Here is a 23,317-nt window from a genome sequence, read left to right on the forward strand (position 1 = left end):
CCCAATATATTATTGACTTCCTGTCTATTTTGTCTTTTTGTCTCTCTAATTAGTTGACATACTGTCAATTTTAATTTCAATGGCCTATGTATAAGTTCTTTGAACTAATAATATTACATTTTCTTTTCTTTTCTTTTCTTTTCTTTTCTTTTCTTTTCTAGGTGAAAAGCGGCAGCACTGGCGCAAACGCATACCTTCGGACAATGTAGTCCACAAATCACAAGTTCCCACACTGCTCCAGTGTGGTTAGCATACACTTCCCGGCGTCCTTTGCGGCGGCTGCTGTGGACGGTTGTTTTCCTGCTCAGACGCGGCTAGTTCAAGTTGCCATAGCACAGTGAAGCTGAGGGCTGTTCTTCCGTTAACTATCACTCCCAGAGCCACGAACCAACGGCTCTGGCGTCACATATTCACTTCGGCGTCATGTATTTCCTCTGTTTCCGCTGTGTTTTGCAGTTTTTTGCGGTATTGTCACAAAGCTAAATGAGTTAGCTAACGTGGGGTTAGCTAGCTAACGGACAGTAGTTGCCACTTGTTGCTAGCCTGGGGGAGCATCACCCACAACAATGCCCAGCGGCGCAGTGATTGACTGGGAAGAGGACGGTTTGAATAGCGGTGGTCTGCTGGTCAGATAGCTTTCTGTCTCCACTGGTTGTTAAGGTAACAATGACAAACCTCCCATGTCTGCTAGCGATGACAGAAACATCTAGTGTGAAGAAAGTTCAGAACCAGCCCAGTTTGTGCGTTAATCTGATTAACGTGGCGGTTAACAGTTAGCGTTTTCACGCAGACGAAGCTAGTGCTGGTCACTAATCGTCAGATTTGCTTAGTCGGGGCGTTTTTCGTCGCTTCTGCCGGATATCTGCCCTGTCCCAAACCATGGATACATCCACTGAGTCGGATTCATACGACAGGACGAGGGTGCACAGGCCGCGGGTGCGTGAAGCCCACCGCAGACCCAGCCGGGACAGGTGCAGAGAGGACGGGGGTGGAGGTGAGGGTCGAGCAGTGGACATCTCGGAGAAGATCAGCACACTGGCGAGCACTTTACAGGTACTCTGCTCTGTCTCATACAGCTGCAAATGCTGGACATACACTCTGGACTTATAGTCTGTTCATTTATAGCTCGCATTGGTTCCTAAACTATCAGTTACTGTCCATAAGAGCTTCTTTTCTTTGCTCTTTTCTTGACAGGACACCAGTAGGAACTTAACCAAAGTAGACCAGATGCTGGGACAGTACAGGGAACATACAGATGATCAGGCTGAAGCCATGACCCTGGTAAGACACGTCCTATTAATGATAATCCTTTTGCACATTACAGATCCAGATGATGTGACAATGGTCCTTCCTTTGCCCGTAGCCATGTTTTTATGTCAGAGTTTTAAATGCGTGTTGTTGTAGCACCACTGATCTTTTCAAGGGTGTAAATTGACTTACGTATTCTTTAACCAGTATGTTTTTTGTTTCATGATGTTATTAAAACATTTTCTATTTTCTTACGTTTCTGTCTGCCTTTTCTTCTGCACCAGCTCAGGGAGAACCTGGAGGAGTCCATCAGTCAACTACAGACTCAGAGGCGCGGCAGATCCAATGGCGCTCGGAGTACTTCCGCTTCGGCCTCCACCCTGCACACCAGCGACCTGGAAGCTTGCTCGGGATCAGGTATGGAGAAACACACAGGATTGTGTTTTCAGTTGTTTTCTAATTGTTGTCTTAGCTCTGGATAATTTGAAAAACACAAAGTACACCTTAAAATTATGTTCACCTTGAGTGAGTTTGTGCTGTTTTTGTTTTGTTCCATATTTTTGAAGCAACCAGCCTACAGAAGCTCCAGTTTCAACACTATATGTAAATCTGTTATTTCAGACGGCCAGCGTTTCTACCCTACTTCTCCACTGAGGGACTATACAAGCACTCCAATAAGGAGAAGGAGGTCTCAGTCTGCCGGTGTTCGCTTCAAGGATACCAGCCAGACAGGAGAGGATGTAAGAAATGGAGACAGACTAACTACAAATCAGTGCCAATTGTTACTGTCATGTAATTTTAGAGAATTTCCACAGGAGGGCACACTGAGTCAGCAACATGGATATAAAATTACTTACGCTAATCAAATCAGCTATTGTTCATATTCACGTGTATTTTACTTTTACAGAGGTCTACTTTTTGCGTTGCTTTGCTTATAATGTTTTATATTCTGTATCTATCTCTGGCTGTCTCATATAGATTCACGCTGTGCACCAATCCCTGAGGGATCTGCGTTGTGACCAGCTGAGACTGTGTGATGACCTGGATAGAGAAATCCTCAAGAGAAATAGGTACCTGAGGGGAGAGGCATAGTCCGAACATCAGAAAGTAACATTATGTTTTTATGTTCCCATCTAGCACACTGGCTAGTACACAGCTGAATTCATCAGTCATTGGCGTTTTGTTATATGCCATAGTAACAAGTAGCATAAACAAAAGTATTTCTTCCATGTCGAACAGAGTTTTTACAAAGTCTGGAAAGTTTTGTAAATGTTTAATTTTAATTGTGTTTTCAAGGTTAGGAATGTGCTTGAATTCAAAAATACTTGTAAATCGGTTATTTGTCTACTCAGTCAACAATCTGTAATCTCATATTTGAAATGAAGCGACCCAGTCGTCATATTTGTTGTCTTCTGGCCTCAAAATTAGCAAGCATGATCAAAACATCCAGTCAAATTTGATATGATCAGCTGGTAAAATAAGTAAGGTGATAATATATGGTGATTGATGTTTGTATGAAAGAATTCTGTAAACTTTATTTTTCCCAGTTGGGTTTATAAAAACAATTTAGATGTTATGAAAAAGGCTTCATGACTCTGGGAATTGTTGGTTTAGGTGCCTTGAAAGTGCTTTAAATTCACTCTTAAAAAGCTGTAAAAAAAACCCTGTTTGAAAAGCTGGTAAAATGATAAAGACTGGTGACAATGGCCAATGTAGTAAAAAATGTTTATTCTCAGATATAGAGATTAACTAATTAGAACGGGCTCTTTTTAAAACATCTTTTTCTTGTAACCAGATGGGCCACTCACCTTTTTAAAGTTTATTCAAAAGAAAACTAAATGACCTCGGTGTCCTAAGTCTGCCTATGCTTAAATTAAATTCGGATTTGGTTTCCTACATTATTTTCTTCACTCAGGAAGAACTGCAGCACTTTGATCTTTTATTTTCCATATCCACTGTACATACAAATATTTTGCTTGAGCTTTGAAAACAAATGCATGTGTTTTGAAAAGACCTTGGTGAGAAAGTGATAAAAGTTTCATGGGAGGCCTGAAGAGACGGCACTGGAAAGCCAAAAGGCAGCAGATCTTTCTCCCAAAATGCATTAGAATTTGACATTTCAAGTTATTAAATAATCTCTCCTCCCTGGCGCTGCTGACCGCACCAAATTGATCTACCACCATATTTCAACATCTGAAGCTGCGTAATTATTTTTAGTGGTGTCACATTATGCATTCACATTTTGATCAATGGTGTCCTGGAATGGGATTTTTCTGAGCAACCGAGAACTCTGCTGTGTCAATATTTTCAATCGGCTGAATTTGTCTTTTTTTGTTTTTGTTTTCTGTAGGTCTGATATTGACACCAGACGAGCGATGGAGAACCTTGTAGACCACATGACAACTTCCCAGAGACAGGCCTCAGTGAGTTGTTTTATTTCACCACCAATACTTCAAGTATGCTTTCAAACTCTGTGGACTTCAGAAGAAATGTGGATGCATCCCGAATTTAAAGAGACATTACAGTCTACAGTGATGTATGAAAGAATGTATATGTATAAAGAACAATGCAAATATTTATGTTTCCTCAATAGAAATGGACAAACGGTGTCCTATTTCCAAATGGCAACTCAGTAAAGTCTAACATTTTCAGAATAATTTTCAGACACATGGCTCCTCACTGCACCACCATTACTCCAACAAATATGCTGCTCCGAATGACAGCCAACATGTTCAATATGTTTTATCTTGTCACGTCTGTGAACGTGACGAGATAAGGTGATACCTCCTGATTAAACGGGGAATTCTTGCATCGTGAATGTAATACTTCCAGTCAGTTTTTGCAGATATTTTTTTGTCACCCACCCTTTTAATTTCCTGGTGTCTCATTTATCATATCTTGCTGCCATTCCTGTGCTGGCGATGTTTGCGTGACCTGAGGCGTGCGCCGTCTCACTGTCTGCAGGTGTCGTCTCGTGTGGAGCGGCGTCTGCAGGAGCTGGAGAGAGAGATGAACCCAGAGCAAAGCAGCGTGGGGCGAGAGAGAAGGCCCGACCAGCGGGCGGCCATGTCTGACGAGCTGCAGGAGGTGACACTCCTCCCCCCCATCACTCATCTGCTGTGATCCCTCACACCTCCCTGTTGAGACTGTCATGCCCACATATTCAAAGAGAATGCCATAAAATAGTCACGAGACAACAGGAAGGCAGGACAGGACAAGATGGAAGCTGACAGTAGCCAACATTCACTTTATTTATTTACTTATCAGAGACAACACGCATTGATTCACATCAATATGGTATGAGTATGTCAGATTTCATCTGCAGTCCTTGAGCAAGTTACTTCACAAACAGTCATAGAAAACACACAAACAATATAAAACACATGGTAGCCACCCATAGTAGGACATGGTAAACTAAAGAAAATTGTTACAAGCATATAGGATAATCGAAATATACTTCTAGTCACGCCTTATCATACGTCTTGCAGCAAATACTAAGGATACATGAATAGAGCAAACGAACAAGGCAACATTAGACACAACATGCTGACTTCAAATGCAGTAAGAATACACTCACTGACAGAGCAGAAGAAAAAAAAATCTGTTGGTTAAAAGTATAAGTGGATTGTTAAGTGTCTTAAAGTAGCGTGTTTTAGACGTGATGTGTTCGCTTACCGTTCTAATGCAGTCACCTCTATTAACAGCTCCAGTGTACCTACTTTTAGTGTAATTGCCAACTGCTCATCAGGAGCAATTTGGGGTTCAGTACCTTGCTCAAGGATACTTCGACATGCAGCTGGGGGAGCCAGGGATTCGAACCAGCGACCTTCTGATTACTGGACGACCTGTTCTTGAGCTACAGCAGCCAGGGAAGCATTGCTTTCATAACTAATTTTACCAAAACTACTTAACATGAGGAGAAATGTGGCTTCATGCACATACAGGGCCAGCAACAGCAACAAACGTCTGTTGGTTAGTCTTGGTTAATAATACAAACCACTGATATTTGCGCAATTTAGTAATGCTCAATTTAAAAAAAAAAAAAAAAAAATTTGAATAAAAATCAGGAGCTGTTCTGGCTGCTGGCACAGAAAGGTTAAAATGCAAGCTAGACGCCATTAACAAACGAATGCTAAAACATTCTCTAGTGATCGCCGGTGAGTAATTATTCCTTTGCAAGAAAACGAAGCTAGAAAAGGACCAAAACCACAAACGATAATTGGTGTGATTAGCGATCTTCCACACAGCATTTGCAGATACAACATTTATTCCTGCGTTGTCAGTCAAACTGAAAAATCTCAGTGTCTGAGGGCTTTTTTTTTCCTTCTTCTAATGTACTGCATCCTCTGTTGTTTGTCAAAGCAGTGTTCCCAGTGTGTCACCTAGCCCTCTTGCTCCACTTTATGAGACTATAAAGCCCACCTAGGCAATTACTGTGATGCAGTGCAAATGGTTGCTAAGCAAGTAATTGCTACTTCCCTCTACTTCTTGCCAATCATGTTTTTTAGGCTCCCATTTGTCTTAAAGCATTAATAGCTGAGAGAGCTCTGTCATTAGGTGCACTTTAGTGTTGTAGACTCATAGTTAGGTGCACTCAATAGATTATAAAGAATACATTATCTTGTACTATTGCTCTCTTACATTGCTACTTTGCATTTAGACACACAAGTCATCCATAATATGCATCATTAGCATAATGTTAGTTCAATTCTGAAATACCTCAACCATTTATTTCTTGTCACTGATGTGGAGGACAGGGTTTCGTATAAGCTAATCATTGTCATGGCACCAGTCCTTTTAAATCTCCCAGTCCTCCGGCAGTTTAGTAGAAGACCACAGAGGGGCGCTGTGTAGCTGTATGCAGCCTGATCACCTTTGGAGAGCCAGACTTTTCAACACGCTGTTTAATGATAGTAGCTACCAATTCATTTGCATCCAACTCCTCCGTAGTGCCCTAATGGGACAACAGCAGGGCCCGGGGCGATGGGAAATAATGCATTTGTCCAAAAATTAAGGGTAAATAAACAAGCACGAGGAAATGAAGAGGAAAATAATCTCTTTTACTACAAAAGAGCAGGATGGGAGGGAGAGCAGAGGGCACATTTATTCCCCACCGATGGGCCCGCTGTGATGTGAATCAAATAGATGATGAGTCACTTGGGTAGATGTTATTGCTAGCAGCCGGTAATTCATCACCACAGCCTGCTCAGAATGAGTGGGATTGAGTGGGATCTAAGCCCTAGTACAAATCCACCATGATGCCAGTAGCTTGTTCCAAGAAGACGAGATGGAAGATGCTGTGATGCAACAGCACCTCTCATATTGCATTCTCACACTATGTGTGCTCTTATGATAACGCGTGCTGTGGCCTTGTATATTGTGTTTTGCAGACTTCAGTGAGACGCCAAGTTCAAGTCCATGACCGAGAGGAGGCCGTGACAGGCCGGCTACTGAAAGCGGAGCGGTCCAAGGTACTTTTATTTTGGGTTTTTTTCAAGGAATGTTTCGTATTAAAAATGTGAAAGCCTTTGGAAAGGTTTTGTGAATTTCATTTTATGAAAGTTTGCCTTTCTTTTCTGCATCATTTTACTGGATTTGGCAGAGGTAGCGGTTAGAATTCTAAAAACTGTACAGATGAAAATAAAATGGAGCCACTTGCCAATACTCCCATAATTGTGCTGTAACTCAAACTGTATAAATGTATAAATGCTGCATACCTAATGATATACTGCAGACTATGAGAACTAGGGGTAAACCAATATGGCTTTTTCAGGGCCGATACCGATTATTAGAAACAAGGAGGCTGAAAACAGATGTTTGGGACCGATATTCATTTGCAGTAATAATGAAACTCCTTCACTCTTCCAGTGATGGAGATCAATTTAGTCAAGTTCTGTTCTTAAGTACAATTTTCAGGTACTTTACTTGAGTGCTATTTTCTGCTACTTTATACTTCCTTTCCACTACAGTTATTTAATACAGTTAGCTATGAGTGACTTTCAGATTCAGATAAGTCAGGTAAGTTTATGGGCTATTAATTGTGAAGTGTTAGCAATCAGATATTGCAATGGGCGGGACATTGTGTGAGAGGTTGCTGCATCAGAGCCAAAGTAGCACATTTTTAAATTAGTTTATTTTATCTGCAATATGACAATACCGATAATCATAAAAATGCAGAATATCGGTCTAATAATTGGCCATGGTCGATAATCGGTCTACTCCAACGAGAACGCATCATGCCAGGCTCCTGCTTTGACCACATCAATTTAGATTAATATTGCCTCTTTTGTTGAACCAACAGTCCAAAACAAAAGACTCTTCATTTATAGTCATAATTGACAAAGAAGAGCAGCAAATTCCTTCTTTTTGTTTTTACATTTTTGCTTAAAAATTACTACATTGATAACTCAATTATCAAAATAGTTGCCGACTAATTTTCTTTCAATCGACTTATCGATTAAACATCTAATTGTTGTGACTTTCCTTCCAAGTATTTATTGTTGTTATTGTTATGATCTCCTTAGATGGATCACGAACTGGAGAGAGCTAGACGACTCCTTGAACAGTCTGAGGATCGCAGAGAGTCCCTTAGTCAACAGGTTTGTTTATGTCTGTTTACTGCTCTATATGCAGATCTACAATAAATCTCAGGAGACAAAACCATAATCAGTGCAGCATCTCCTTCGAGAAGTGTTGTTTTTTGCCCGCTGTCAGACGTCAGATGTCTTTCTCTGTTTCCAATTTACACGGCTGACCATCCCCAGGTGGAGGACCTGCGCAGTGAGCTGCTGAGGACGAGAAAGGAGAAGACCGAGCTTGAGAGGGCACGGCTGGAGACTTTTCAGCCCATTGCTCAGCCACATGGCAACCACACTGACAGGGAGGAGGGAAGAGGTGGACAGCGAGTGCCAGGTACTGAATGTCTGGATAAGCAGGAGAGGAGAAGACAGACAGGATTTGGATGCAAGTTACAGGTGGATGGATGGGTTAAAAGATAGCTATGCCACAGAAATAGCTGTCTTGTCTTATTTATCAATTTCTCCTTGAAGAAAATCTTCAGGCAGTATGGTCAGGAACAGGCCAGCAGGAAAGAAGACAGTGAAGGCAGGACAAGTGGATTATTTGAGAGAGGATAAAGAATTGGTTTGACTTTAGTGCAGAAAGAGAAAAACAATGTCAAATATATGATGATAAAAGGGGATAAAATGAAGAGTAGATTAGAGAGAAGTATTAAATATCTCACCTAACGGTGACCAACTGTTTTTTTGTAATGTTATTGATTTAAGGGCATCCTCGGGCCTCAAAGGGACAGTTCAATCTTAAATCAAAAATCCATATTTTTCCTCCTACCTGTACTGCTATTTATCCATCTAGATTGGTTTAGTGTGAGTTGCCGAGTTTTGGAGATATTGGCCGCGGGCATATCTACCTCCTCCCAGATGTAATGGAACTAGATGGCACTCTGAGATACCGGCTGTAGAGATCTCTGCCTTCTCTCGAATATAATGGAACCAGATGACACTTGGATTATGCTGTTAAAAGCACCAAAAAATGACAGCAGTGTCTCTTTCAGGAAATCATGACCCTGTTAATAATATTAATCCACAGTCCTTGTTGTTAGCAGTTTTATGTAGGAACCACTTTCTTTTTACCGAACCACACATGCTAACTGTATGTAGGGTAGCTAACCAAGCTAGCTAATGTTACAGCTCAGCTGAAGAGGAGGCCATTAGTGTTTACATCCCACTCTGTCTCTCTGTCCCCACTCTAGAAAAAATCAAGTGGTTAAAAAAAACCCATAATCGACTTAAATGTTTTTCTCCCTCAAAAATTGTTGCCCAGGTTTTTTTGGTTTTTGCAGAGGTTTCTGTTTCTTGTGCTCCCTAATCCATCAGTCACCTTCTTGTCCATTTGTTTCTTGTCTCTAGATCTAAGCAATTTCGCACAACACTTTAATTATGTGCCTGCATGTTGTGTACACGTGTATAGATCGTTCAAACCTGGAGAAAGAAGTGGTGGAGCTGCGAGCCCAGCTCAATGCGGCCTCAGTCCTCAGTGAGGCGGGAGAACTGAAAAGGGCTCTGGACCGCAAGGAGAAGGAGAGGCTCCAATTCAGCTTACAGGTGGAGGTGTGTGAGACCGTGGTATTTGTATTAGACAACAAGAGCTTGTAACAGAGAATCAGTTGCATGTCATTCCATGGTTGGCTGTCTTGGCAGCACGCTCTAATGAATAAATAGGAAACATTGAGGATCTCTCAGCTGGGGTGCTAACGAACGCAACACATGCATGCTTTTTGAGTTTGCCCATGTCACCGTCTCTACCCTGAGCGGGGTTATTTCAGTTTGTCGGGCGCCTCTCATCCGTGGTCGCATCCCCCGCCAACTCCATGCCGCTTGATCCTCTTAAAATTGTCAGATGAAGTGACAGTTGGAATAGGAGATCAGAAGTCAACCAGCAGTCATTTATCCTTCTCAAACTGGTGCAATGTGTCACTTCCATCTCTGTAACAAGACATAAAAAATGTAAGGAAAGAAACCTTACAAGGCTATGGTGGGTATCAATAAAATGTAAGGAGAAATAGCTGCACTTGAAGCATTGGCACATTCCTCTAATCTCTGATGTTTCTTTCACTGAATATGTGTTTAAACTCCCACGCTTCCCCCATTGCCGAGTAGGTGTTAAAAGATGAAGTGGGTGTTTGCATGTATCACCTGGGGCGCCTCTTATGGTTTTTATGTCTAGATCAAAATAGACGCTGGAAATGTTTCATTTTAACGGTAAATGAGCAAAAATGAAGTATAATGAGGAGAATGGGGCGGAAGATTCAATTTCTCAGTGACTGAATTTATATACAGTCTAATAGGTCTGTGCCTAATCAGTCTATGACTAATTACTCCTAACTGACAGTCTTATTCAGTTTAAATACCTAAACGGCACCAGGCTTACCTTACTTGCCCTTACTTTAGACTTCAACCGAGCTTGAAACTTCCAAGGGATTTTGTTGTGGATATGAAGTCATTTCAACACAGTCTCAACCTCCTTTGACCTTTCTGTCTTTGCCTTTTTTTCCTCGTCTTTCCTCAAAATAGTGCATACCTTTTTTCTTTTCCTTTTTGCTTCTTTCTTTAAAAATCAACTTTCCTTTTCTCCCTATTCCTGGCTCCCATAAACTCATTCCTCTGCACCCCTTCCTCTCCCGTCCTCCTGCCTTTCTGTATTTCCCTCCTATTAGCTGCAGTAGTAGTCTCAGAATCGCACACACACACGTCCTTGACCTTTTCCTCTTTTCTATATACCAGGAATTGTCATCAGACCTGGCGCGGCGGGAGCAACAGCAGCTACGAATGCTGGAGCAGCTGAGGGAGATACAGGTATTTTAATATTGGTCATTGCGTCACACTGGAATTCATCGGTGGATAGGTAATTTAATTCAGGGAGCTTAAACAAGAGGTACTTTTTCTGGTGGCAATTTAAATTGGATGCATACTAATTGTGGTGCCTCATTCTGGCCCACAAGTTTACAGAATTGGAATGAACTTCTAACTCCGAGAACTATAATTTCTACCGCCGCAGGAGTGAGATCCTTCAGAATAAAACCTGTCAGACAGTTTAGAATCCACCCCGTGGTTAAAAACATAGATTAAGATTAGAAAGAATGAATGTACACTTAAAGTTTAAATCCACTCATCCTTTCAGACCCGAGGGCAGGCAGAGAGGAGGGAGATGGAGGCTTTACTCCAGGAGAGCACAAGGACCAGAGATGAATTGAAGACCAGGGCCCAGGAGGCTGTGCGCCAGTGGAGGGCAAAGTGCAGGAGATTGCAGAAGGAGCTGGAGGAAGTGAGAGCCCAGGCTCAATTCCATACCGACAAGGCCTCGCAGGTAGGTTGAGACGGATGCATTCATTACACGGCTTTTGACACTACAGCCTCCAGAAGCAGCTGCGGCTAAGTAACTGCTAATCTTTATAATGCTGGCTGTCTTTCCACATTGAAAAAGATCCAACTTAACAACGCATTGAGTTTTAGTGGACTGATCGAGTAAAATTATAAAACTACAGTTGAAGTGAGAAAAATGACCTTACGATTTGCTTCGAACAGACAGTCCACTGATTTTAGCCATTTGTTAACCAGTCTCATCTGAGTGCTAATCAGCTGGGAAAACAGTTGGATAATGTCGTCTGAGGCTTTGGAAGGAAATTTTCTAAGTTTGAAGAAATAATGCTGATGATGTCATTAATGGGTGCTTTCACACCGAGCATGTAAGGTTCAGTTAAAATGAACTAAGGTTTGCTCAGTAAGCGCGGTTCATTTGTGCTGGTGTGAAAGCTCAGTTGAACTCTGGTGCAGATCAAACAACTGATCGTGGTCTTGGTCAATTTCCAAGCAGACTCTGGTACAGTTCGTTTGTAAACTTCTCTCAGTCACCAGCATTTGATTTCCTCATGTGGGTCCTAATGAGGCAGGAAGACATTCGCCAAAGTTGTCTAATCAAAAAGATGTCTATCAGTCTGTATAACTGCATGTTTACTCCTCTTGGGCTGATGTAAAAAGTCAGTGTGAACCAGAACCGAACCAGAATTAAAATACAAAGGTGTCCCTTGGTCAGGGCGAAATGAATGGAACTGGATGTGTGAGAGCGCCCAGAGACTTGAAATTTTCAACATAAAGTCGGCATTTATGAAGCAGGGGAGATTACTGAAGGATTTTTTGAGTTGCATTGTAGCAAATGTAGTATCCAGGGCTGTTGGAGTAAAAGTCAGGAAATCTCTGCCTTTGCTGCTTTGATTTAGGCTGCTCTTCTTTTAATGCTTCCCCTTATGAGCCCTCTACATTTATAGAAGTGCAGCACTAAGTGCCTCTTTAAAGCAACATTTTGCATCCAATTATTTGGATGTCAAGTGTGGATTTATGGTAGGTTTAGTCTATTAAAACTAAAACCACTTTAGCACCAAAGTAACTGACATTTTTCCACTTAGAAAGTTTTTTTCCGTGATGCCTAAATGTACCGATATGCATCATCTATGAGGTTCTCAGTGGTAAAGCCACTGAGCAGGCTGCATGAAAAAAATAAATACTTACCTATAGTAATATACATTAAACAAACGCGTGCCATTGGTGACCTGTGATTTTAATTGTGCATTAGAGTTACTGTGACTGCACAGCTTGCTCCTGTTGACAGTGGGCGTTCTTTTAGCTTAACTCGTAACAAAGTGAAAGCTTTAAGTTGTTGCAAAGAATACAACAAAAGTTTACCAGACCAGTTAATCCTGTTGCCACTCATTGACTAGGTATCAGTTGGCACTGGTGGGCAACTGCAAGTCAAATACGAGTCAGTTCTGCTCATTCGCTCCCAGCAGCTCTGTCTCCAGCGTTCCAGATAGCGCTACTGCTGCTGCTGCTGCTGCCGCTGCTGGCTTGGCTAGCGGCACTGTTAAGACTGTCTTTGTTGCGTTTTCTTAGCAGTGGTCTCTGGTTCATTCATAGCTGCTTTGACTTTGACTGGGTGTTCTAAAAAGTAATCAATAGTGTTTGTACTGAAATGCATTTCTCAGCTCCAGTAGTAGACTGATTTGTGGTGACGCCCCAGGCAATGAGAGGAAAAACAAAACTTACTTCAGCCAAACTCTCCCTGTAGTTTTTGCAACCCACTGTCGTCTGTGGATGGTGGAAGCAAACTAGGTTGCTACAACTGGCGAGAGTGATACACAGCATATTGGCAAGTGTAATGAACATTGTGGACACACGACACCATAAAAATGCCTACTCTGGTACTCCGATGTTATTTTTTTAGCAGCTCAGTGTCTCTCCGCAATCCTTCTCCCTGCTTTTTAACATTCCAGTGTTGAGCACATTCAAATTGAAATCTCAGCGTTTTAGAGAAGATAAATCAAACCCCTCCATCAGAAGCGATCTACATATGTTAAAAAGTTTTTCTGGTCTAATGTCTTCATATCCTTTCGTAGTTGAAATTGACAGGAAAATCAACAAAAGCAGCTCCTTTTATACCTTTTTAAATATAATAATTGGCAAGCGGGGATATAAATACATATGCGTTGCAGTCCGTATTGTATGATGCATGTAGCCCCCTTACAATGACAAGAAGGAAACCGAACATAATTTTAAAGTAAAGAATGAAAGGAAAATGCTATTTAAAACTTCTGAATCCCTGTTAATACACACCAATACAAGTACATAATGAAATGTTCTGGAGCTTTTTTATTAATGTTCCTATTCAACTCAAACAAAGCAAGGTGGTTGGATACGTATGCATACCTTTCTCTGTTCATTAAATTCCACAGTTTGTTTTATCTACGTAGCAGAGAGGGCTTTGTATCAAAGTCAGATTAAAACTCTGAAATAATGTATCTTAAATTAAATGAATTATACTGTAGCCGCATATGAAGTCAAGTAATCTTAGTGCCTTTGCAGGTACGTTAGAGCAGTTGTGCTTAGTCGAATAATTAACGGCTGACTATTAGCTTGAAAGTCACCTCCCAGAGATTTCCATTCCATTTGAACTGAGTGAGTCACCTCCAAACTCACAGTCAGCAGCCTCGCACCTCACAGACAGACAGACAGACAGACAGACTCCCACCTGGCATACTCGACGTGACGCGAATTAATTACAAAATCATTTCTGCCCCCTTAATGAATTAGGGGAGAGAATCAAGTGCTCAATTAAATGATTAGGTTCTGAGCTACAGCAAAGTCTTTGCAAATTCCAGTCAAAGCCAGAGTATTAGAAGCAATCTGCCTTGAACAGACCTGACCATTGTCCCTTATCAGGGAGCTGAGTGCTAGCATTTCCCTATCAGTGCAAGAGCTGGTACTGCATATGTTTCTCTCCCTCTGTCTCTCTGTCACTCTTTCTCTCGCTCTCATCATTATTGTTAGAGCTCCTTTTTGTACACCATCTTCCGCCTCCTCTTCATTTGTCATTCTTCATTTCCCTTCTCCTCTCCCACCACCCTCTCCCCCACACTCTCTCTCCCCCCTGCTCTTGCTCCGTCTTTCTCCCTCCAGGCAGCCAGGGAAAAGGAGAGCTCTCAGGCCCAGCTGAAGGCGCTGAGCCAGCAGACTGAAGCAGCCCGCAGGGAGCTCGCTGAAATCCTAGGCCGCTTGGCCCAGCGCGAAGAAGAGCTCCACCGCAAGGACGTGGAGCTGTCCGAGACCCGCCAGCGGCAGCTGTCACTGGAGCAGGAAATCCGGGAGGTGTGGGGTTGAACATCCGGAAATGGATCATATCTTTCAAATCACCAGAGACACAATGAAAAATTTTTTTTTTTTTTACTTGGAGAATTTTAGACTGTGGGTCAGATTTCATTGAACAATAGTTTATTGTACTTATTGTAAATTTGAATCCATCAGCCTGTAAGATTTTACCATGGATCACGATAGAAACCGTCAGGAAAAGACACTTTATTCTAAAGACATTCTTTTGGGGTCTTGTCAAATGAACATGTTTTCTGGAGAACAAGATTTGTAGCCCAGGCATCTCTGCAGCACAACAGTACTTCATTATAATGCTGTTTGTCCCACATTTTCCTTTATCAAAAAACTTGCAGCTGCAATTTGAATTAGTAGTTTGAATATATTGATTAATTGCGCAGCCCTAATTCAAGACCAGTTTAAGTCAATCATTGAAGTTGTCCCAATAGACATATATCAATTCTCTTTGTAGAAATGCTTGTTAGTGGTTACAAAAATGTTGCCTAACCACAGACATGGCTGAAATGTTGATTTGTTTTGTTTAGTTTGAAGTGTTAACATAAAGATAAAAGAGTTTGAAACAAAAGCCTTGGTGAAAAAGTTATCAAAAGAGCTTTGATCAGATTCTAACAGAGCTCCTAACCCTAGGTGAGGGAGGCCTCAGCTGCCCTGCAGGAGGAGACTCGGCGTCGGGCTGCTGTTCAGGCAAGACTGGAGGAAGAGAACCAGAGGCTGGAAGAGCGAGCTGACACCCAAGCCCGACATCGTCGGAAAGACCAAGATTCACAGGCTGAGCTCCAGGCCGCCCTAAAGCAGATGACCTCAGCCCATGCCCAGCTAGCCCAGCGGTTGTTTGAGGAGGAGAGCTCCAAGAAGGAGCTCCAGAAGGGCGCCTTGGAGCTGCAGGCCAAGCTGACAGCATCACAGGAGGAGCGGGCTGCACTGGGGCAACAGCTGCAGCTTGAGAGAGACGTGCATCAGAAAGAACTGCATAACACGAAGGCGATGATGGAGGACAGCAGGACGAAGAAGGATCGTGAAGTACAGGACATGCTCAAGCTCTGCAGGCAGGAGCGGGATGAAATACAAGCACACCTGAAGGAGGTTAAGGTAAGCTCTTTCATAAATATGCTCAAACTATTTTAACGTACAGTTAAAGGTAACAGTGTGGGAAATTAGGAATGTTTATTAAATTTATCTGCAACAGTGTCAGCTGATATTTGCCTTGTGGACTGCTGTCAGCCTAGCAGCAAGGAAGCTGACATTCACAGATTCATGTTTATCTGTTGTGTCTTCACATTCATGAGGTACTTGCTTGTGACATTTGTGCCATTGGCTTGTAAGGCTGTGTAAGAACTGGAAAATTCTACTCACTGAGCAGGTACTTGTATAGCGGACTGAAAAGGTTTTTTAAAGCAGGTACTCATGTGAAGAAGGTTATATAGTTATATTGTGAAGAAGGTTATAGTAGAGATTGTTCAATATTGAATTGAATTTGTGCTCTAGATAGTGTAATGAAGGACTGAAAGATGTTTCTCTGAGATGTCTGTAGAGTAAACGTGTACCTAAATCCAGCAGCCAGTTAGCTTAGCTTAACATAAAGACTGGAAACAGCTAGCCTGGCTCTGTTCAAAAGTAACAAAATCTCTGTTGGTTAACTGGCAGCTCGTCCCAACCAAGAAATAGTCGGGCCCATACACTACTATTGTACGAACTGAATGAGATAAAACTTACTAATTGATTCTGATATTGCGCCAATTACAGGAGAGGCAGATAGCTCCCCCAGAAGTGACAAAATTTCATACTACACAAAAGCAGACCCTCAAAAACTGCAGTGTAATTCAAACACTGGATTATTGTTGGCATTGGACAGAGCCAGGCTACCTGCTACCCCCTGATTGCAGTCTTTATGCTAAGATAAGCTAACCTGCTGCTGGCTGTAGCCACATCTTAATCATACAGACACGAGAAGAGTATCAACCTTCTCATCAAGCTCTTGGCATTAAATGTAATAAGTATATTTCCAGAAATGTTGAAATATTCCTTTAAACATAGCTAAAGGCCCATCTAATAGAGCTCTGCTTGATTATGTATCAGATGTGACACACAGTCATAGTTTGTCAAATCTTTTGAGTTGTCAAGGTCATAAGCCGACCAAAGAGATTCGCACCCAGGCATGGATCACAGGGTGCCACACACTAATTGACATTTAGAGTATCATTGGCGCACACTTCAAATTCAGCACAGGGAAACATGCCTCAGCCACTAAACATCTGGCATATTTCCGACTCAGCGAGACACAGACAAAATCCTCATTTAGAGTAATTTTCTTCATTGGCCGGGGCTCTGTCCTCTGAGTGCGGGTGAATCGAGGATAGCTGAGCTGTTAATGGTGTGTGGTGCCCCGTAGATCCTCACGGCTATTCCAAAGCTCCGAGCGTGAATATTTAAAAACCCCCGATATCAGACCTCAGAAGTCTCATCAAGGCAGTGCTGGAGATAGGGGACTCCACTTGACTTACTCCCCCAGCACCCCTCCCTTCAATATCTCCAATGATGAGCCCTCATGGGTACATTGTTTCTTAAGGGGCATGGTCCTCGCTGATATGGTTGAGTTTAGCCCATTAGCTGTGCTGAATGGCATTAATATCTGGCATAGCTCATTGTAATGGTGTCATTTCCGAGCACGGTAAGGACAAGGGCGTTTGCGAGAATGTTTTTAAGTACTCGCCTAGGGGTGCTGCAGATGTCCCTAAGAAGCCCACCCAATATTCACACAGCATAGCCAGAAGCCTGTGTAACGTTTTTGATACAGTCAACCGTCAGAAAAAGCTTAAAATATTCGTATTTTCTTGTCCTTGTCCTCTCAGTCTTGATTTCTCCTCCACTCTATCTTCCCTCTCACTGTCTCTCTCTGCCTTAATCCCTCTCTTACTGCCACCCTCCAGTTCTAATTTTGCATTTTCCATCTGTTTTTTCCCTCTCTTTGCACTTCCAGCAGTTCTGTTTTCCATTTTTTCTTTGCTTGTGTCACTCCTGTCACACCCAGTCGTCGGTCAGTGTTGTTCATTCCACTGTACTATATCTTGAGCTGTGTGGGATGATGTAATCAGTGTAGATTGAAAGCTAATGTCTGAGGCTGGATTTGCTTTTGCAAAGCTGGACTGAGACATGACTTAAGGACTTCAGAGTCTTTGCTATAGCGTTTACCCCCTTGCCTTGACCTATTACATGATGTTCTCTGACACAGAATGTCATGTCGGTCCTTATTATATATTCACCCTGTAGCTGCCAGATGTGACTCACAATTTTTAACAAATAGTGGCTGAAAAATTTGGCATGCTGCACAAAATATTCACAAAGCAGCATTATGTCAATGAAATCACCATTTTTAAAACGAATTTGCACCACTTACTCATGCTCCAAGTATATTTTTGGGCTTGGAAATCACATTTAAGTTGATATTTTTGCAGCAGAGAAACCATCAGTTCTCATTATCTCAAATTATTGCATGTGTCATGGCCTTAAACACATCCTCTCTCTACCAGGCAGATGCAGCGTCAGACAAGGAGCTGTGTGGGGCGCTGCACATCAAGTTGGACAGGATGAAGGATGAGTGTGATAAACTGGCAGAGCAGCTGAGCACAAAAGACGAAGCACATGCGCATCTCCACAGAAAATACCAGCTACTCAAACAGGAGCTGGATGACAAAGTAAGCCCTGCCTCCTTTGCCATGTGTTGACTAATATCGGATGATGTGAAACTTTCAATAAATGCGGAGTATCCGTTGTCATATCGGGGAATTCTGTGTGCTCAGAAGTTCTGAGATATCTGTGCTGATTCTAATTAATCGTGACAGACGAAGTCCAAGGACATTAATATGAAAATAATTTAAAGGGTAAGACAAACTGTGCAGACATCAGCAGCCGTTGTAGTCCCAGTTTTAACAGAAGCCTACGCTTCACTGAATGTGCAGATTTCACATTGTAACTTTGACAACTTATTTGATACCTTTATATAGCACACGAGGATAAAAGATCAAGGCTATGTAATTTTGCTTTGTAAAGATAACAAGATAATGAATGTGTAGTCTAAAGGATCAGCTGCTCACGCAGCAATCAGAAAGGTATTTTTGCTTTTCAGACATGGCTGAACACGGAGCTACAAATACTATATAATAATATTAAAATGTGACATTGCTTTCCTTCCTTCCCTTTAAGGTCCAAGATGTCTGCTATGGTCATGTGATCATACGCACGTTAGAATGGGTCAAAAGGTTAAGTGCTGCCAATTCAGCACTATTTTAAAAGGGGCTTTATCAATATGCCCTTAAGTGTTTTACAACAGCAAATGAAGTATTGAACCCCTCTTCACCCCTCTGACAGGCCCCTGATATTGTATTTTTGGGGGATCCATGCATTGATTTGAAATCGGGTGAATGGAGAAAAAGGGGCTCTTATTAATATAACATGGGTGGTTTATTATCCCAGGGACAGGACCTGTGACAATGTCCCTTGACAGCACTGATCAGTTGGTTCCTGTGCTTCGGACATATTGATTGAGTATGTGCTGGTAGGGACTCTGAAATTATTGACAGTGCAGGCCAGAGAAGCAAAGTCAAACAGGTCTGTTTGTGTGAGAGGAAGCTGAATGGCTCTCTTGATGCTCAAGGTTGTCTTTCTTTCCGCGGATATATTTTACAGTACACTGTAAAAACCACTGGAATTGATCTTGTAATAATCAAAGCTGGAACTCTTCACTCTGCTGTAATGAGTGCCCCTATATTCTGTCCTGTAGGATTCAAATGATGTAACTGAAGAACCACTGACAATGAACGCTAATTTGCATCCACAATGTCCAACTCAGCTCTCTCTCCTCCTCCACAGGTCAGGTCAGGTGAGCGGAGACGTGCTTCAGAGTCGGAGCTTGTTAAGCTGGAGGAGAAGGTGTTGCGAATGGAAGCAGAGCAACAGGCAGTCCTTACCTCCATGGGTGAGGAACTAGATGCGGCTTGTCGCAGCCTGGCTAGGAGCGGTGAAGATAAACTGCAGGTATTTAATTAATGACATTATACTTAATCCAATGTAGTTTCCTGTGGTTTGTGTGTTTTAAAGCCGCATTTAGCCGCTATGAGGCAGAAAGGCGGCAAAAGAAAATTGCAGAACCACACGGCTGATATGCCACTAGCTTTTTTACACATTGCCTTTTTACACACCCAGCAGACACAGAGCAACATGAACATTTTATTGGAGTTTTCCCATATTGGTCCGATATTGACTCGCCTATTGGTTCTGATGGTCCACCAACTCCTGAGAAAAATATTTGGGTCTTTAGTTTGCTAGATGGTCAACTCATGCTGAGCAAGTATCATGCACTCGCCTCTGAGATTGTTTGCTGAAAATGGCTGCCTACAGTTTTGTGAAGGTAATGTGAAGGTTGTTGAGAGCGTTCGTTATCTGTGTGGGCCAGAGAACCAAAACAGAGAGGTAAGGGTGAACAGAGCTGCAGTTTAGCATTCATTTTTCAGTATGTTTGGCAGTACAAGCTACTCTCTATCATTATGCAGTCATTTGATCCAGTTCCAATATCATTACTTTTTAATGTCAATATTTAATTTCCTAATTCATTTTCATAATTAAGTGGACAGCCTTTAGAAGCCATGGGATGAAGCCAGAATGGAAGAAAAACCCAGGAGCTGTCTGGTTTTGTGTGTCAGGTTCTGCTCACCCAGCGCGGCTTGGTTAAAGTGCTGTGGGTAAAATCCCTGAGAACTTTTATGCTTTCTGTCTATGCTACCTTCATCTGAGCACACTTTTTCATATACGACTGCCGGCCTGGCTCTTCTCAGTTTGACTCAGCGCGGCAAGGGTGAAGGATTTGCATTTCGACCACAGCTGGGATACCTGCTTGAAGGTGTGTCTTTAATTAATGACACGCTTGTCTCTATCCCTGCAGTTCTATTGAATAAGCAGCATTACAGGAAAAACATTACATACATTTCAGCAGTAACTAAACATGACTCCCGAAATGGCTGAAAGAAAAGACGACGAAACAGCAGATGTTTGGTTTCTCTCATCTTGTTTACTTTCAGAGAGATTCAATTGGAAGGTAAAAAGAACTGACAGGTTTCCTGCACAGACTTGGGTTGAGTATTGCGACACACACTTGTTTGAGCGGGGGGGGTACTTGTTATGGGTTTGCCGCAGTCGAGAGATGTCACCACAGCCTGCTTGAACACGGGGCGGGCGCAGCTTGGCCGTACTCCGGAGCAGGTCCATCGTGAGCGTAACTCCACTCAACTTGTAAAAAAACTGTAATACTGGTGATGGAAAAGTAAATCGGTGTGGCTTGGTTTGACTTGCAATGGCTAGAAGTGCTAGTGGAAAAACACCACAGGACTCCAATTCACAATTTTTCTCATCATTGATTAATCTGCAACATCAAATGTCTTCTTTTCGCCCTCAAGTATTTAATTGTCCACAATTTGTTTTTATTTAAATCAGAAGATACAGCTTCACAATCATGTAACATTCTGTATAACTCGCTGTACACAGTAACTGCTGTATTGACTGGAGAAAAGGTGATATATATGGTACATATATGCACCCATATAGCCATTTGTACACACAAAAAATGCGAACGTACGTATTAGAGTTAATAGAGGGGTTGGCAGTCTGCGTAGTCTTGACTGTGCACTGTCGTTGTAGTTCTGATGGCACATGTAACACAGGAACAGTTACTGCTGGAAACAGCCTAGAATATTATCTATATGAAACTGTTGAGATGTCAAGGTCATAAGTCAACCAAAGGGTTTTTTTTCCCTCTTTGCGCCCAGACATGGATCACAGAGTGCCACACTATAATTGACATTTAGAGTATCATTGGTACACACTTGAAGTTTCAGCATAGTGTAACATGGCTCAGCCACTAAACAGATATACTTATTCAAGCATCCTAAAACGTAGTAGAGTTTTCATCCTAATTTCGTCCTAGAAGCAGTGTGCACAATTTTGAATACCTGAAATGAAATAGAAGACCTCTGAATGTACAGTACGTGCATATTATATAACTAGCCTGGTAGATGTTAGGTTATGTACATTAAAGCCTATTTTGCACAGTGAAGTTTCTACAGTACCACTGAGAAACTTGAATGTTTTACATATATTCCCAACTGGACATACCCACACACTAACACCTCATGGGACAGCCCCACCCCACCCTACTTGCTAGCAGCTGGTTTTCCTCTGCTGCTCTGGGCTAATGAACTCAGCCAGCTCTTATCTGCTCATATAGATCCCCCAATCTGGTTCAGCAATGCTGCAGTCAGACATGCGAGAAAACGCCTCGCCTCATCTGTAATCTGTCATGTTGAAAAGAAGTCAAACTCGCAAGTGATTGGCCTAATGAGGGAAATCATTAACAGTTAAAGGCTGTGTTAGGTTTCAGTTACCTCCTGGTACCCTCCTTCCTCCTCTTTAGAAGCACTAATGCAAGAAGTTTTACAGCGCTTCATTGAAGGTAGAGGGAAATGAATTGATGTAGTGCGCTGTCAGATGGAAGATTGGGTGTTTGCTGTATGTTGGCAGTTGATAAATCAGATGCCAAAAGAAACAAAATGCTAAGACTTCTTTCTATAAAACAACAAGTTAATATTCACATCTTTATACAAGTCTAGAACCTACACTTAAACCTTGTGGGATACCTCCTCTTGGGATTCTTTCCTGTCCCTGTCTGTCTTCTCTTGTCTTTCCTTGTGACCTGCGACCTGTCCTCACCTTCTTTTGGGCTCAGCTGGATCAAGTGAGTGCACACCGTGTAACTGTAAAGTTCTGTGTTTCAACCCAACCTGGGACATTTGTCACGGTTTGTTCTTCCCAGTCTTCCCTGTCTTCCTTCACTCTTAAAAGTTTAATGGAGTGAAATGCCACATTGGTAATCTCTATAAAAACATCTTGCTGTGTCCTTTCCACTTGATTTTTGCCTCAACATCTCTGCATTTTGCTTCCCTTCAACCCCTGCCATCTTTACCTTTTTCTCAGCAGGAGGTGGAACAAACAAACTGTAACCAAAGACACACAGTCACAGATTTACCCGCCTTCTGAAAGAGACGTACAAACCACGGAGTCACACATTTAAATTAGCAGTGGCAGACTCTTGGTTTCCACGGCAGTGCTGCTGAGAAAATAGTGGCATTTCTTTCACTTCAACCCCACAGAAAGCACTTTTAACTCCCAGCCTACTTGTTCAGTTTTTCAACAGTTTCACCTCCTTTTTGTCTGCCAACTGCGCAGAGCTGCCTTTGATGGTTCGGGAAAGAGTAAAGAGATAGAGAGGCATGTTTTATCCTCCCACACAGTCACACGCTCTGCCATGTGGTCGTACACTCCCCGAGACTGGGACCTCTGCACAGCGGTACTCCATTGCTGTGCTTTGAGCTGCTGTTGCAACAACTTGGGAAATTCATTTTGCTTGGATCTGGTTTTGAGCGACATCTTGAAAAAGTTGCTTGACACCTGTGTAGTGACAGTGTTGTTTTCCTATGCATAGGACAGAAAGAATCCCAAAAAATCCTGCTGCTTGCTTTCCATGTCTGTTGATCATGCGTAAACACCTTGCCACAAGGGTGCACTTGAACAAACGCTTGTACTGTTTTTGTTGACTTGTTTCATGGCCCTGTGTGAGTTTGTATGTATGAATTTGTGTTTGTTATGAATTCTGGATTTTTTGTGTCTTTTGCTGTGTAGCAGGATGGGATTTGTGGTTTGCTCCATCTGTTTGTGTGTTAGCAGGTGACAGGAAGTTCCCTATGAACTAGGGCTGCACAATATATCGTTTCAACATTGACGCAATGTGT

At 42.2% G+C, this 23,317-nt stretch overlaps 1 protein-coding gene across 1 annotated transcript in view; it reads left to right on the forward strand.

Annotated features, from left to right (window-relative positions):
- Nucleotides 1–267: 267 nt before the first annotated feature.
- cep128 (centrosomal protein 128) overlaps nucleotides 268–23,317 on the forward strand; it is a 41,409-nt gene continuing 18,359 nt past the window's right edge. Inside the window, exons 1-17 of the mRNA XM_084377410.1 lie at nucleotides 268–1,053; nucleotides 1,195–1,281; nucleotides 1,533–1,665; nucleotides 1,870–1,988; nucleotides 2,227–2,318; nucleotides 3,599–3,671; nucleotides 4,213–4,335; nucleotides 6,639–6,719; nucleotides 7,773–7,847; nucleotides 8,013–8,160; nucleotides 9,238–9,377; nucleotides 10,551–10,622; nucleotides 10,948–11,133; nucleotides 14,277–14,465; nucleotides 15,111–15,572; nucleotides 18,011–18,175; nucleotides 19,350–19,514. Coding sequence (XP_084233536.1) covers nucleotides 880–1,053; nucleotides 1,195–1,281; nucleotides 1,533–1,665; nucleotides 1,870–1,988; nucleotides 2,227–2,318; nucleotides 3,599–3,671; nucleotides 4,213–4,335; nucleotides 6,639–6,719; nucleotides 7,773–7,847; nucleotides 8,013–8,160; nucleotides 9,238–9,377; nucleotides 10,551–10,622; nucleotides 10,948–11,133; nucleotides 14,277–14,465; nucleotides 15,111–15,572; nucleotides 18,011–18,175; nucleotides 19,350–19,514 — 2,484 coding nt within the window. The 5' untranslated portion in view covers nucleotides 268–879. The remainder of the gene's footprint in view (nucleotides 1,054–1,194; nucleotides 1,282–1,532; nucleotides 1,666–1,869; nucleotides 1,989–2,226; nucleotides 2,319–3,598; nucleotides 3,672–4,212; nucleotides 4,336–6,638; nucleotides 6,720–7,772; nucleotides 7,848–8,012; nucleotides 8,161–9,237; nucleotides 9,378–10,550; nucleotides 10,623–10,947; nucleotides 11,134–14,276; nucleotides 14,466–15,110; nucleotides 15,573–18,010; nucleotides 18,176–19,349; nucleotides 19,515–23,317) is intronic.

The sequence above is a fragment of the Pagrus pagrus genome (genome assembly GCF_965226575.1).
Source record: "Pagrus pagrus genome assembly, chromosome: 16".
Classification (NCBI taxonomy): Eukaryota; Metazoa; Chordata; class Actinopteri; order Spariformes; family Sparidae; genus Pagrus; species Pagrus pagrus.